At 39.1% G+C, this 17,016-nt stretch overlaps 1 protein-coding gene across 1 annotated transcript in view; it reads left to right on the plus strand.

Moving 5' to 3' along the window:
• The first annotated feature begins 8,681 nt into the window (after window positions 1-8,681).
• The window catches only part of TRPV5 (transient receptor potential cation channel subfamily V member 5), a 29,130-nt gene continuing 20,795 nt past the window's right edge, over window positions 8,682-17,016 (plus strand). Inside the window, exons 1-2 of the mRNA XM_054188107.1 lie at window positions 8,682-8,730; window positions 9,173-9,335. Of these exons, the coding sequence (XP_054044082.1) occupies window positions 9,205-9,335 (131 nt within the window). The 5' untranslated portion in view covers window positions 8,682-8,730; window positions 9,173-9,204. The remainder of the gene's footprint in view (window positions 8,731-9,172; window positions 9,336-17,016) is intronic.

Genomic DNA, 17,016 nt, shown 5'->3' on the forward strand with positions numbered 1-17,016 from the left:
TGCAGCTCTTGTAGCTCTTTGGGTGTCACGGTATATCAGGCTTAAAATTAATTAGCTGGTGAAGCCTAACATGAGTGTGAAGGAAATCTCAACATATTACAAAAAGTGCAAAAGAGTGATAATGAAATGAAACTCTCTGATCCAGCACAGTGTTATGGCAGGCACAAAAAAGAAAAATTCTGCTTTATTAGATAGGGTGAAAACAACAGAATCTGAGGAAAAACAAAAATCCAAACAACAAAAAAATCTCAACTACCAACTTTTCAAGCAAAAAACAAAGCTGAAAATAACTAATTGCTAATAAGTAACTAAATTTACAAATAAATTATTTTGGTTTTAGTAGTTACTTTAATAGATGCATTCAATAAAAACAATCAGTTCCACTTTACAGGAGATTTGTCATTTTCCTTCTCATTGCTGTTAAAATTTCGTTTAAAGTTTAGTTCACTGCCTTCTCCCTGAATCAGTTCCACTTTGCATGTACAGCACTCCCCAGTTTCTACCATAAAATTTTCCATGAGGTGTATAACAGTCGTTTTCCCAGAAGCTCGGGACAATGAGTGTTACAGCCTTTGAGTATCTTTCTTAACTATTGTAATACCATACCTCCACAGAAAGAATAAGATTACTCACACAGTAACTCAGTAACCTGAACTTTCCCTGGGTTAGCTAACCAAAGATGAATTAACAGTGAAATTCTTCCTCAGTCTATGGGCAAGTCCTTTGATGAATACCATTCTTCAGGATAACCTGCTTGAGAAGAACATTTCTAGCTTCTCAGCTCTTTTTCAGAGCTGAGTCTCTATCTGCTTGGGATCAAGCCCTGATATACTTAACTAATTAAAAGCCTTCCAATAGTTAATGCAAGAAACCACTGACTCCTTTGTCACTTTTCTGCCAGGAAAATTCTCTAAGCAGCTCTTCAGATACCATAAGTGGTCTCTACCATATTTCTGTGATTTCTTTTCTGTTCTGAAAGCAAGAAGTTCACGTAAGCAGAGGTATTTGTTTCTACTTTAATACTACTACTAGGCACAATGGGTTGACAAAGTTAATTTTGCAGAACAACCGGTTGTATCTGGCCTCTTCCCATGATCTCTTGCTGCTGCCAAAACTTTCAGAACAATTCAAGATGTTCCCTAGGACAATCTTTGATACTGCAATTTGAAGAGTAGTAAGTGCAGAGGTATTTATAGGACCTCTTAAATTGTGAGGTAAATGTTAGGAAGCAGCAATGGCTAGACACACCTGAAGGGATAGGAAGCTGAGCATGACTTCACACCAGGCAGTACAGGAGCCTCATCAGCTAGAGTACAGCCCCAGACTACTTGAGCAAGGTGAGTAGGCAGACCTGGAGATGGTAGCCAGGTTCAATCAAGAGCCTAGATTGTCAGACAATTTTGTGGTGATGAGGCATGTCTCAGATCAAGCATGGAAATTAATCCATTGATCAGAATGATATCCAGTGATGGTAACCAAGGTCCACTTATCACTGGGTAGGTCCATGTTGACAAGGCAAGCTTGAAGTGAAGCTAGAAGTCAGTCAGCAGGTCAGGGTCCAGATTATGGGAGTCCATGACCAAACACAAGCATAGCTGTAGCTGAGCTAAAAATTTATCCTTCTACAAAATAGCCAAGGCAGGAACTAAAGGCTCAAGACACATAAAAAATGGACCTCCTGTGCTCATGGCCAGGGCGTATGTGTATAATTGGGTGTGTGTTTGCGAAGGCCCTGGATTACACTCGTCAGGGTCATCCAAGCCCATTAGCGCACTCAGCAACCTAACAGTAGTGTCCCCTCCCAGCAACAGGTGTCCTCACACCTTACAGGAATCTGGGGTCAGAAATGACTGTTTGTAGTAAGGTCTAATTATTGTGGGTTTTCATAGGACTATTTCAGGGGACACAGTGCCAAGGACAGAGAGACAGAAGACATGAGACTTGGGGCTGGGTAGCGGAGCTCAGGCTGCCTATGAAGTCCCTAAAGGTTGGGTGAACTTGAGAGGCAAGATGGGGATGAAGGGGGCAGAAATTCTCTCTGTCCCTGACAAACTTTGAAGGCAAGGCAAGGCAAGGCAGGGCAGGGCAGGGGGAAGCATCCAAACTATCCCTAGGAAATCTAGGGGGCTGGACAGGATTTGAGGTGATGACTGTGTGAGAGGAGAACCCATGTGAGGCTGATCAGGGCTATTAAAGCCTCTAAGTACACTCGGGGACCTGACCAAGGTGGGAAAGGGCAACAAAAAGAAGTTAAATATTTTGACTCTGCTCTGGGATTTCACAGGTTACAGATGTTTGTAGCATGCTCTGTTATCTGTTACGTGTAGTTGAACGGCTCTACCAAGCCAGCAGCAAGCAACGTTCTTAAAGACAAACATTTAACAGAGCCCAGATTTCCCATGTTAGCCAGAGCAAAAGCTGAAACCTTGTCATTCAGTAGTTACCTTCCAAATTCTCCCTCTTCCACCAAAACATATATTTAGGAGCTCCCTAATGATGCTCTGGACAACAGCATAACTCAGAGCTGTGTGTTCCAAGTATTAAGTGGCATCACCTGTTGTCACACAAACAAACTAGTCACAATCTAAGTTTGATTTCCTATCTGCTATCCTGACATAGTAGTACAATTACTACAGGCTAAGACTCAAAAAGCTCAAGACAGATTAATTTTTCAGAGGTATCTGAGAATCTTTAAAACATGATGCTAGCTATGAAATTGGAAGTCGGTGCACCCTCCACCCAGTCTTAATTCAACACTATAAGGCACGAATACTAAACAGCCATCACACTAACTTCTTCCCTTTTGCCTTCTTTTTTCCTTCTCTTCTTTTTCCCTTTTCCACACTGCAAAAATATTGCCAGCCACAGATTTGGGGGTTAACATTTCCATGGATGCATCCCAGTTATATACTTTCACACCTTTGTGTATCTTTTAGAGCAAGGAGAATTTCTACTAAAAATGTAGGGTCTGCCAGTTCCAAGACACACACAGAACTTTACAATTACTGAATTAAAGACTTAGGTATTCTTATGGCACTCCTGACCACAAGGTAAAATTTGTGAAGTGCTCTTTTTTGCTAATGCTTTCTTGCACTGTTACAGGCTGCTTTAGAGAATCCCAGTAACACCCTCGGCTATCTTAACATCCCAGACTTCCTTTGAGGAAATCCAAATGAGAGGATTCTTATGGCTTGATTTCGATATCTGATCATTTCAAATCCTACTGTCAAAATTTTTATGTTAGTCTACAGTCCAGGTGAGGTTCCAAGTCCTTTGCTGCTCTTTCTACAGTAATTATTCTTATTTTAAGACCCACTGCCAGATCCCTATGTGCAGGACTAGAATATCTGTTTCATGTTCACTCATTCCATCTTTTCCAAAGGAATATGCTGCTTCTTTGGTTGAGTACCTGAGTCCCTGAGACACACTCCCTTGACAGGAGGCTGGGGGATTGGTCTCTTATCTAAACCAACAGTAAACTTCCCAATTCACCTACAGAAATCTTTTTGACTTAATCTAATAGCTCAAATCACAACACTAGGAAAACATCCAGGACTCTTACCCAGCCTTCCCCAGTGAGGTAGAATCCTACTGACTGACTTATTCAAGGTTACTTATGAATTAGGAAGTTTCTTGGTGATCCTATTTCACCGAGAGCTCTCCTTTAAGTTGCCAATACAGCTGCACCCACCAGAGGTCTTCAGTTCTTGCTTTGTCTCTTTTGCCTTTTCCTGGAAATGCTACAAAGTCTGCTGCAAATGTTTTATGAAGTCTAGTGATTTTTGAGCTGCTGCACCACGATTTTCTGTAACAGCCAATGGAACTATTGCTGATCCCTCCTCAAACTGACCAGGACCTTGGGAATGCATATTTCAAAGGAGTGTGTGCCTCTGCTGCCATTCTCCATCACAAGTGTTTGGCCTTGCTTCTGCTACTCCAAGTAAAGAAGGGGAGATCCACTCTACTTAACCAGGCTTAATGCACACACATGTCCACACACAACAAACACACACTATTAATTAAGATAATTCAGTAAATGTTTTACCTAAAACAAGCTTGCCTTCAGCCTTTTGCCCTCCTTCAGACCAGGAGGCGGATTCACAGAATTACACATCAGAATTACTTGCATAATATATAGTGCATCCTTAAAGGACACCTATGCCCTGATATAGTTTATAATGCACTTTTAAGTTACTTCTATTTCTGAGTTATCTGTGATTTACTGGTGGTTAAGTAATTCCTGTTTGCACAGTAGATGATATCTTGTGAAGATAAGAGTTTCTCAAGACTGATGGAGATAACACACTACTAGTACACTTCTTCTGGAGTATCTAGTTATTTTCCTCTGTTGCTTAGTTTTGGATTTTGATATATATCACCACTCAGTTGTGTGATATGAAACTAGATAATAATGTGCATTTGCTTACAATCATCCACAACTTTGTTTTCCTATGCAACACAAGATACTGTAACTTGACTGACTGGAAATAGCACAGTCCAACAGGATTCCCTAACATATCTCTGATACATCAAGCAGTTGTTGGCTAGTCACTATTACAACCTTCTCAGATGGAAAATTATCCATTATACACCTGGAGAAACTACATCACTGCTTACTGCTGACCTGATGAGTTCTTGACTTTCTGTTCTGTGTTCTGTCTGTACTCAAGAAATGTTATTTTTCATTGTTTTGTTCTGTACTTCTGCTTCTCTCATTCTTTTCTCTCACAACTTACATCTTTAGAGATTTTATTACATGTTGTGATTTCAGACAAAGAATTGTAACACAACCAGAAACGTACAGGATTGATGTTGAAAGACTGAAGTCTGGTTGCAGGCTGCACTTCCACTCTTGCTCTTAAGATGGTAGCCTAAACTTGGGTATGGAATTCATGCATTTGTTTTTGCCGTTGCTGAAAGGACAGAATTTCTCTTGTGATTTCTGAGTGTGAATTTTTTAAAAGCAAATTCTTATGAGAGATAAGGTGAAAGATTTTTGTGAACTGGAGCGAAAAATAGAAAATGTCATTTTATTTTTAAGGTTTGAGCATATATGTTATTCAGAAAGAACATACAGAACAAGACAGGGAGAAATATGCAGTGGAAGGAGAAGAGCTTCTGTAATGCCCTGGCAGCTTATGGCCCTGATGATGTCCCTAAGACAGTAAAACAGGCAAATCTTTGTGCTGAAATTTGTCCAAACAGAAGGGTTGGGGCAATACTTATCTGTGACATAGACAACTTGGGTGGGTTGGCTATAGGCTACCTGAGGCAACCTGGCTACTCAGTGGCTGTACAACGCTCTGAAGATGTGTTAGGCATATAGTTATGCTACTTTATTTGCCTAACAGATGCTTAACATGGATTTGGGGGCACATTTGGAAGGCAAACATAGAAGAGAATTTCAATTCATCATAATAAATAAGTTGACTTCCCTTTCCTTCCTTTCTCTTCAGAAGCCACTTCGTGCAAGTTTTTCTGATACCATTTATTACATACTTTTCTGTGCTTAACAGAAACCTTTAAAATCTCTTCAGAAGGTAAAAATGGGGGACTTCTACCTTGTGCAGCTAATATTGTTTCTCCTTTAGGTTCAACAGGCTTCCTTACTTCTACAATGCCTTTTATCTTCTCCGTTTGCTGCTAATCATAGTTCACATTCTCATGGATTTTGTGAAAGACTAGGATTACACTTATATCTTTGTAGTCAATTTAAAATATCACCCAGCTCTTGCAATTTTCTCCCTTCTAAAGAAATTGTAAGATAAAAACAGAGAAAGAGAAAAAAGAACATGCGCTCCTATCCTGATTTGTCACCAGATAAGCACATTGGATTCAATCCTACATACCTTCAGCACTCAAAATTTCCAGGAAGGTTAACAGGAGTTTTGTGAGAACATGGAATGTAAGGGTCAGGGCCATTCAGAAGGAAAGGAATCCATGCCATGTACTGTGCAAATTATGTCTGTCTCTACATTAGCACTGAAATTACTTTTTTAATAGTCCAGGTAATAGTCTTTTTGATTTATGTTTGAAAGAAAGAAGTAACTGAGGAGGTGGCTGGGATGAAGAGAAAACTGGAGACTAAGTAGAAAAATTTTCTGTAGTCTTTTTATATAATTTTTCTCCAATAATATTTCCTTTTCAGGGATGTTGCTGGAAAAGGCTAAGTTAAGTTCTAGGGTCACCAAAAGTCAGTTCATCCATACTCAGCTATTCAGATTTATCCTGGGGAGGCTTTTGGTGGTTTGTTTGTTGGTTTTGTAGGCTGACCTAAGAGAATAGCAATGCACTATAAAAAAGTGTAGAGTAGTGTCTCTGGCGAGATCACAACCCCCAGTGGCAAAAGTAGCTTTCTTGTTCCCTTGTATTTTTAGCAGGTGTGTGAAAATAGAAATTCCTTGGTTGGTGCTGAAGTATTTCCACATATTGGCTTGATTACACAGTTTCTATAGCTCTACGAAGGCCAGCACATCCTAATTGTGCCATATACAATATCGATATTGACTGAATATGGATTCCCTAGAACCATGAGGTGACTGAACTGCACAGAACCAGCATCTTCCTATCATTGCTAGTCTGCTCATAATTTTGTGCTGTTAGACACCGTGGCGTGAGGAACGCATTTGGCCAGGTCATGCTTTGTCTTTCTTCATGCTTGCATTGATACTCGTGGCCTATGGACATAGGAGGGAAATTTTATGTAAGGAGATTTTGACATCAGCTGTCATATTCGTTAGGTAAGGCCAGGCTGGAATCAAGAGATTCCAGGAATCAGGTCAGTCAGAATCAGGCCAAGTCAGAAACAAGAGAAGTCAAGACACACACCAGGAAAGGGCATCACTGGCAGCCAGGATAAAGACCCTATTTGCAGTAGGAGTCTGGAACAAGGAACAAGTAGAGCTAGAATAATGTCAGGATCGAAAGGTAGGCCTTGAGAATGAGGAATAGGAGCCAGAGTCACAGTATGATTTGGGAACTGTGGAAAGGGATACAAAGAGCTAAAAGCAGGTATCAGGTATGCAGGCAACCACATACACCAAAACTGTACACGCTTAGAATCCTTCCCTTAACTACTAGGCCTTATCAGGTCCTTAGTTTTTGAAAGATTGTTTACAGCCTCCTGCTAGACTGAACGTCCAGCAATGCTGAAGAGATATGGCCATGATTTGCCAAAGAGACTTTGGTCCATGCGATATTATTACATATTTCATCCATCTTTCATCTCTGTATTCTATTACCTTTGAAAATGACCTCTATCATGAATTACAAGAAAACACTCTTGCAGTATTAAGACTTTATATCCATGCAAGTGGGTAAAGGAAAACTATTGAGTCAGATTTACTGCAATCTGAAGCTATGATGAGAGCTGTAATAAACCCCCCACGACAATGCGGGTGGTCCACCTGAGATACTGGTTTGCAGTTGTTTGAACTGCCCTGGCTGCTGCAGCTGTTGCCCTAATGGCTAGTTGAGAACTCTCTACTCAACCTGCTGTCTGACTGTTATTCACTTCTTGTACCTTAGAGCTGCTGGGTGGCAGTAGCACTGATGCCCAGAAGAGGGGGGAACGTGTCACTCCTCCTTGTCCTGCTGATACCAGTCTTCTAGGGCTTTTACTCCTTGGACAGACAGTAGAAAGTATTCTCTGCTTGGGAGAACAGCCCAGGAAAATAGAGATTGTGTTTGTTTATTAAATATCTTTCTCAACTTTAAGTGGAGTTGCTTCCTCCCCTCAAGAATGTTAGGAGAGATACATTATTGATATTTTTTAAAAACCCTCACATTTTGCTCATAACATCTGCCTGATGTTACACTCTAACCTCTTGATGTAGCAAGTAATAAATTTTTCCCATTATAATAGTTTAACTTGACGCTTCCTCCTAGAACTGGACAATTCAGTGAATCTTACATTTTAGGATACAATTCCTCAAGTTTGTCTTGAAGCATTATTTTTTCTGTGTGGCGATTTACATTTTTTTAGGATAGGGTATATCATGAGTTTACAGAAGTTTGGATGTGAATCCTGGTTTGGTAGGTGTAAGTAACCTCTAAATAAATCAGAGTTTCAGAGATTACTCAGACCTATTGTTTTACACACTTTTCTCCCTTATCTACTGATTCTGCCTAGGCCCAGGCAGCCTGAACAGAATCCTTTACCACTACAGCAGAAGTAAGAATGAAGGTACATTTCTGTTGATTCAAGATGCAAGAATATCAGGACAAGCCTTTAGGTAAAGAAGATTAGAAACTAGAAGCTTTTTGTGTTTTTTCTTTATTTCTCCCATGTAGCTTCCAGGTTCTTCACAAGAAGAAGGATGTCTCCTTTCTTCATTTTGATATTTCGTCTACTGCTTTGCAGACATCCCCCTATGACCTTGATGATGTTTTTCTATACCAAAAACTAGGGTTTTTTTTAAATAGAAGTTTTCATCCCTTTCCTAAATAAGCTTTTCTGGAAGAAACATGAAGAAATGTGAAGAAACAAAAAAAGACTATACAACATTAAAGGAAAATGAAATTCGTAAAGTTTACACATTAATCTACATAAACTCTTGTTCCAACTTGTGAAGTGATTTTGTTTGACACAGAGAAGGTGGAGTCTATAATGATAATTTCTTTAATGGGATTTGCAGACAATTGGAGTGGGAGGTGTGTCCTCCTCTATACTACCTTCGCAGAGCACAGTGTCTTTTAGGGCACGTTCCCACATGTTCACTGACCTAAAAGGTGGTTTGCCTAACTTGTTCATCTGTCTGTTTCAAAATTGCTTAGATGCGGCTTTCCAGAGGCATTGAGAGATATATAGGGAGGATGATTACTTCTGAATTCTAGACTTCAGGAACGAAATACGAGCAGCCTAGGATGTTGATGCTGTATGAATTCTTCAGTGCTGTATAGGGTCTTTGTGAGGGGTAAGGCTGCTGGTGAACTGCTTCTAAGTCAGACACACCTTTGGGTTGGGCTATTTTGGAAACTTAGTACTTGATGAGGCTCAAGGTATGGTCTGCTAGGGACAATTGATTTTATTTTGTGTTTTTACATGTACTTTGATCAGCTGATGCAGCTGACAGACAGTCTCCTCTGTAAGTAACAGACTGGGGGTGGAGGAGTGGTGACTTGTAGCGAGCCTTCCCTGACTTTTTTCAAAGCGTGGATTGCTGGCTTTCAGGCAGCTAGGCAAGAGAGAAAAAAGGACGTGCTATGGGGGTACCTTTACTTGGGGACAGCAAGCCCTTCTATTTCCGGATCTGGAATGGACTAAGTGAGAAGTTACAAGGCAAAAAATCCTGGGATAAACATCTGGATGAAATCTACTTACTCCAGCAGAAAAGGTACAGTGAATTTCAGCCTTCTTGTCTTCCCTTTCTTCTGTAGCTCTCACCCTGTAGCTGATTCTCACTCTTTTCCCTGAGGCTTTTCTGCCAGTAGATAAACTTTAAACAGCCCTGGAGCACTTTTCTCTATCAGATTTCTTCTTTCAACATGGAATGCTTCTGGAGTTCCAATCTTATCTACTTTCACAGGTGGGTTTACTAGGTCGCAATTGAATTACCCTGAGTGCAGGACTTCAGTCACAAATTAATAACATATACTCTTGTCTTTCCTGCTTCATTGGTAAAGCTCGCAAGAAAATGCATGAGCGTCTGCTTGTGTTTTTTTTAATTATTATTAAGACTGTGTGTGATATCTATGCTGCAGTCAGCTGAAATGATGGCTATTTTGCAAGGATCCTGCTTTCTGTCTCTCTAGAGGCTGCCCTTACTGTGGGATAGAGTGGACTTAATGTTGCTCCACATTCTGGTGATCAGTCACTTCCTGGGTCAGACTGCTGTTTTTCACCCCCACGGCCCGGGTGTCAACACATACAGTGACTCCTCTTAGACTTTACGTTATCCAGAAGATTGCCTCTGTTTTCATATGTAAATACTGAATCAAGGCTGTTTGTTAGTGCTGTGCAGGGTTGCTCCCTCCACATACAGGAATGCAGTATTCATGACAATCCAGCTGAATCTGTTTTTCATTGTTCCTTGTCATTTCTGCATGTAGAACCACTGCAGTACGCAAATAAGAAATTGCTTCCAGTCCCTTGTAAAATTTGTTTTTTCTTTCCTCATGAAACTGTGAACATCTCTGGGGACAAAAAGGTGGCTGTGTGGGCCAAAATCTATCTATCTGTACATGTGCATGTATGTAGACACACATATATGTATAGAAATAAGTAGGATATTAAGGATATTTTCCCTTAGGAGGGAAAAATGTACATATCTGTCTTTAGGGATAGAACTTACATATATCATCATTTAACTTCTGACCAAATACCAAAAGCCTGTTTTATTTTACTTCAGAGCAGTGGGATTTAAATACACTTAAAATGGGAGGGACAGTGGGAACACTAGTGTCTCCGTAGAAAGCTGAAGAACTGAATACATTTTGGTATGTTCATGAAAAACATCACAGGTAACTAAAAAATAAGTTCTCATCAGATTCTGTAATATCCAAACGAATGTGTGCAAAAGAAAAGTCTAAATATATTAAATTTTTTTATAATTATAACATTATCTTGACATTTTTAGATGATAGAGATGTGGAAGGGATCTCTGGAGGTCCCTGTCTAACCTCCGCTTGAAGATGGACTATTGCCAGCAATAGATCACTTTGCTTTGGCTTTGTGTAGCTCAGTCTTAAAAGCCTCCCAGGACAGAGATTCCACCGCATCTTTAGGTACCAGTTACAGTGTTGTAGTAACCTCCTAGTGAAAAAGGTTTTTTTCCTAATGTTCAACTTGAATCTCCAAAATCATCATTTGATGCTGTAGTCCCTTGTTTTACCATCTGCTGTTACCAAGGAGGGTTTGGCCCCTTCCTTTCTATTACTTCCTTTCACATAGGCTGCTATTAGATTGCCGTTCAACCTTAATTCTGCTTGAGAATCCTCATTAGTCATGTGCTGCAGGCCCATGAACTTCTTGTGTGTTGCTATTGATAGAGGAAAATAGCAAAACTGTTAGGCATACAAACCCTTCTTCATAAACTTCTCTTAGATCACTGTAGTGCAACCCCAGTGGTCCCCATTGCTGTGTTTCTTTATAAAACTCTGCATAACAACACACATAGTGTGCACAAAATCATTGTCTGTGAAAGCAGAGTTGCATGGGGACACAATTGTTCCCTTCCATTTTAGGTCTATATGTTTCCCACAGTTTTCAACTAACATAAGTTAGCCTTCTGATATTTGGTCAGAAATTACATGGTACCAATATGTGGATACTGTCTTCCTAAAGAGGCACAGGACCATTTCTCCCTCTTATTATCCTGCTCTTTCCTTTCCTTTCTTGTCCCCAGACATGCTCAGAGCTTGAGGAGAAAGAAAATTAACATTTTGCAGAGGACTGAATTCAGTTTTACTGCTTTCATATTCTTAATTATTTACAGATAGAAAAACACAACAGGAAAACCTTCAGCAGTGACTTGTGCATGGCAGCTACTCTTACAAACCCTTTGCTTTTCTGGAAAAACTGTTGAAAGCCAAGAGTGCTTTTACTTCATCCTGTCATTTTGTTGTGTGGAACTGCAGTGTTGTGGCTTCAGCTGGAGTTCTTCTTAGTGTTAATGGTGCTGGAATACATATAATAATAAGCAGCAATTAAATTCTCCTATTATCTTATTGAAAACCAGTGGTAAACATGTTACTATTTAACTAGTATGCTCTGACTGCATACAGAAAATCTGCAAGAGAAGAGCAATGGATTTGCCTGTCCTAAAACTGGTGATGACGATACCTGAAAGCTAACTGTTCTGGTAGTTCTCACCTTCACTGGAATTGCTGTTCATTCTCTGTCTTCATGAGTAATAGTTCTTTGAATCTTATTGGCAGTTGATCTCAGCATTATCCACAGTGAGGGATTTCTTTGGCTTAATCCTGCACTGTATAACTTTTCCCAGGTTCAGGAAATGTGATACAGTCTCCTAATATTAAAGAGGACTTTGAGTTTATTTTGCCTAACTCTGCTGGTTTCTTTCTGTTCAAGACTCTCTTTTTTAAACAGCCTGTAGCTCAGTGTGGAGTCCCAGGGACAATGGTCACATCTCATATATCCTTTCTAGAAATATCTTTGGAAGTAAACTCTGGGATCTACATAGCCTGGAGCATATGAACGTAAAAACCCAACATAGTTCATAATCATGGGGAAAAAGGAAATAAATACTTATGAAAATTCAGGCCTGATAGATGTGAAGAGGAATCACATGCCTGTCACAGCCTAATAGATCAAGCAAGAACCATTGCTTGATTACATTTTTTTGGAAAAAAAAAAAAAACCAAAACAGCATTTTTACACATTAATTTACTAGAGAAATCCGTGCTATGAGAAATAATGCATTAGAGGTGCTTGGGACAATTTGCATAACTTGCAGAGAACTATGTTCATTCCAAACATGTCACAATAAAAAACTTTATATTCCCTTTAGTTTCCAAACTTGTTTGTGTTTCTTTAGTCTCACAGACATATTAATAAAGTGCTATGCTTACCCTGAAAGCAGACAATACACAGACATACACACACCTGACCTCAGTGCCCAAGACGTGGCTTCAGCTCATAGATTTAGGAAGCTATTTGTCTTCTTGAACTTGGCTGTAAGTTTCCTTGTAACATTAACATTAGTAATGTTAAGCACTAAGTATGAAATTCGTGCTCTGAAAAAAAAACAACCAACAAAAAACCCCATGCCAAGTAAAAAAGTTGTTAGAGAAAACTGATTAGACACAGGGTGAGGAACACAATCTAGAATAAAACTGCAAGAAAATCCCTATTGAAGAGGGTTGGAAGTTTTGATGCAGGATGAGGTCATGCTTCAGAGGACAAAATTGTTTTGTGAATAACTCAGTGATAATAAAAAATAACTAATATCTGCTGAACTGTTAATCCAGTTCTACCATGAGATTATTTTTAGGATGGTCCCAGATACAGAATTAAAAAAAGGAGATTAATGCAAGGAGACTGCCCTGCTGGAAGTAACTGATCAATATTTCTATTGCTTAGTGTGGTAGATAGCTAAATATATGAAGGGATAAGACTTCCCAGCAGTTTCTTGTCTAGTAGCATTGGCAATTAGTAACCTGCCAAATTTATTTCCAGAGAAGCTGTGTTTATTGCCAGCTGAAGGGGCTTCAACATACATCCACAAGAGGTTCCAGTTGATTTGCTGAGTCTTGCTGTCGGTACTGAAGAAATTTGCTGACCCTGTCCCTGTGTTGATTGTCCAAGCCCCTGTTATCTGTCTCCTTTTCACTTTGCACTATTAATTCCTAACTCATTCTTTAGCATCTTGTGAGATGATTGCATTGATCTTCTTTCTGGCTGGTTAGCTTCCTCTGAGCACTCCTCTGCTTTCCCGAAGTCTTGCACGCATTTACGTAAACATACTAGCAGAAAGAAGGGAGAAGATTTATCTCCTTCAAAAATTTCACGATAGAGTGTTGAGCAGCACAACCAGAAAAAAAAAAGAAAGCTGAAATTATATCCTGCTGATGAATTTATAGCTCAGTAGGAAAGAACTGCTTTAGACCCTCAGCGACTGACATAGCTAGGGATAAAGCATGAAGCTGGAAGATGCCAAACTTAAACTTGAGCGAACAAAAGGAAAATTCCATACTCAAGTAGTAGAGTCTGAGAAGGGAAGGAAAGAGGGGAAAGAGATGCTCCGTTGCACCTCTGGTGAGCACAGTCTTGAAAAAGAAGCTTCAGATTGGTTGCTGTCCAGACAGTTCACATATTTAACGTATTTCTTTGTTTTAAAAGAAAAACCTTATAAATCCGAATTCTTCTTTTTATAACATAAATAAGACTTTTGGACTTGTCCTTGCATTCTTTATCGCTTCATAAGTACAATGAGCAGTATCTACTCCAAAAGAAGTGCTTAAGAAGCCGTAAATCCATAAGGGTACATATTACCAGCAGAAAGTGCTTGTGAAATCCTTAATCTTGTTTAAAACTACTTTACATGACTCCCTCAGTCAGAATCTGACCTACATTCTATCTTCTCTGTGTTTCACAATGGATTTTCGAGTGTTCCTGCCTTGTATAGGTGACTATATTGAAAAATAACTCACAGCTTCCTGAGCATATCATTGAATCATCTGTTAAGAAAACTGACCGATAAGAATGCATGACAAGGCCTATGCACAGCTACATTCCTTAGCTCAGTAAGAAGAAACCAGGAGCACTTCCAGGTGGATACTGTTGTGGTTTTCATTGCCCATCAGAGCTACTTGTTAGCTCTGTAGCTGTGCTTATCCTAAACTGATCCTATAAGGTGACATCAGCACTGCCTAGTGTTACTGACCTAACTTAGCTGACTAAATTAGGAGCTCAGTGTCCCTTGACTCCATAGCTGATGAAGAAAATGATTTAGAACAGGAGCTTAACTTAGGTGTGCTGAATTATCTTCTCAGAGTGTCTAAATAGGTCTCTGCTGAATCATTCTCTGAAAGCCACCCTGTCAATCCAGTGACATAATGGTAGTTTATGAAAACTAAGCATCTCCTGTAGGCAGCTCTGTTAAGAGACTAAGTTAGAGATGTTACTTGCTGCTACTTTGACACACAGGAACTAGAGTTTTAAAATGTAAAATTCATGCTGCATTTGATGGGTCAGGAAGAAAATTGGTTAGATATGCAGAACTTAAAGAAATTAAAATGTTTCGGAGGTTCTAGATTCAAGTGACTTTGTTTTATTTTCTATATTAGTGAATTTGGCTCACCTAGTACTTGACATTTATATGCTCACCACATTGCTGTTATATATTAAAAATGAGTTGATAATTATAATGGTATGTTTTAAATGAGAGTAAAACATTTCCCCAATTATGGGACAGAAAATTAAATGAGAGTAAAAGCATATGGTATAAAGATGTAAGTTATGGACCTCTGAGGCCTCAGTGGCAGTGTGTGAAGAACACTTCTGTGGTGTTCTTTGGCCTGGGATCTCTGGTTCTTTAAGCCCAGTTGGAGGTTCCTACAATAAGTAGAAAGGTTTGACAATTTTTCCCTAAATTTATGAAAGCTGTGTATAGTAGTTATAGGTGTCTCCCTCTTAGCAGGCTTGTAATTTGATTAGTTGTTTACAAAGACTTTGGAGAATTTTGTGAGAAAGGTATTGTGTTTGTGTCCTCCCACACTGTCTCTTACCCAATCCTTCCTCCTTTCTGAGGTCACTTGAGGGATAAAGGCCTACCCAGTAAAGCATCAACATATTAATTGTAGCACTGTTTATACTTTGAAACCCCACCTCCTTCCCACTTCCTACCTCTGAAACTTACATTCTCCAGGAACACAGAGTCTTCCTCAGCCAAAATAATGGCAGAGGTGGCAAGCTTGCTTCACTGATACTGAATCTTACAACTTTCGCTCAGAGTGCCTCTTTGTTTTGTTCCTATTTGTGTGATCCTAGGCGCAATGTTTGCATCAACTCATCTTGTAATTAGCAGCTAACGCAACTGGTGTGTGAGTAAGCTGAAGAAGGAAGACTCCTCCAAACAGCAAGGCGTTTGAAAGACATAAAAATACAGCAGAATGGCTCCCTGTCTTGTTCAGGATGGTTCTTTATATTCCGAATGTTTTTATTTCTTCTCTGTTCTTCAGTGTTTTTCTTTAGTGACTTAGAAAATGTGGTTATGTTGGTGACAGGAAACACTCCCTTTATGGAATGATAAATATCATGTTCAGTTATGCTTCTATTACTTGTAGCCCATGCCCATTAATTTACTTAGTCAAATGATTCCTATTTGTCTGTGTAATTTTGATACTTCTCTTTGTTATGCATTATGCCCCAAGTTCTCTCAAGTGTGTCAGCATCTTTCTGCTATATAGATGTACAGAACTTGTACTTTTCAGGTGGATTAAAGCCAGGGATAATGGTATATCAAAGAATTGTCTTTTTTTGCTTCAATATTCTATTGTTCATAGAAGAATAATTCAAAGCAGGAAATACGTATTTCTGTAAGCCACAGAATTCATATTGCCCATTTTCCTATGGTTTTATTATTAAATTACCCTATACCTAATAAGCACGAGTTCTGAGAAAACATTTTGTGCAATGGGCCATTTATTTTCTCTCCTTCTCTGATGTGGGTTTTCTTGTGGCTTATAACAGAGTTATATTCATAGATAATGTATTCTAACATCAGTGTTATCACTTAATGCAAAACACCTATTGCTTTATATAGTATTTGCCCCATAAACTGCATCCCCAAAGTCTTGTTACTAAATAATACCAGAATACAAGGAAGAAATCTGGGACATAACAAGGAGAAAGCATTGAATATATCTCCAGATATATGGTTTGACTAATGTTTTTGTCCCACCTGTTTGGTTTTTTGTGTGTGTGTGTGTGTGTGAGATTAACATCCAGTCTATTAGTAGTTGTTAGATTGTAGTAAAAGGACAGACTGGGGCTGGTAGGAAAATGAGTCCCGACCTTCTTGTTCATATCAGCTTGAATTTGTCATTGTATTCCTTAGACTTATTGCATTACAGCTTGACCTGAGCCATGCTAGATAATTAAGAACAAATTAAACATCTGCGCTACAGGAAAGCAGAGGTGAGGTAAAAGCACAAAATTTGCATCTGAACAGAGATCTAAACCCGAATTTATCCTGTTTATACAGAGAGGAATCTCTTTATATTTCGTATTGAAAGTCATGAAACATAGGCTGTTTCTTTGGGTTTGAGGGTCTTTCTTCCTTTTAAATCTTTAGTTCCTGAACTTGAGCTACTTAGAATCCTTTATCTGTATAAAAACAAAAATCAAAAAAACCCACCCAAAACACTTTTTATGAATTTTATGAATTTTTGAAAAAAAATATGAATTAAAAGATAAATCTGTAAATATTTGAGGATAACAGAAATATTTGCCCCACATTAGTAAGATTTTTTTCTACTTCTTGTGATTTTTGGGTGGCCAACCCATAGTTTTGAGCATTGGCAAAGCTTATTGGGATGCTGAACAAGCAGGCA

This window comes from Rissa tridactyla, chromosome 1 (assembly GCF_028500815.1).
Source record: "Rissa tridactyla isolate bRisTri1 chromosome 1, bRisTri1.patW.cur.20221130, whole genome shotgun sequence".
NCBI lineage: Eukaryota > Metazoa > Chordata > Aves > Charadriiformes > Laridae > Rissa > Rissa tridactyla.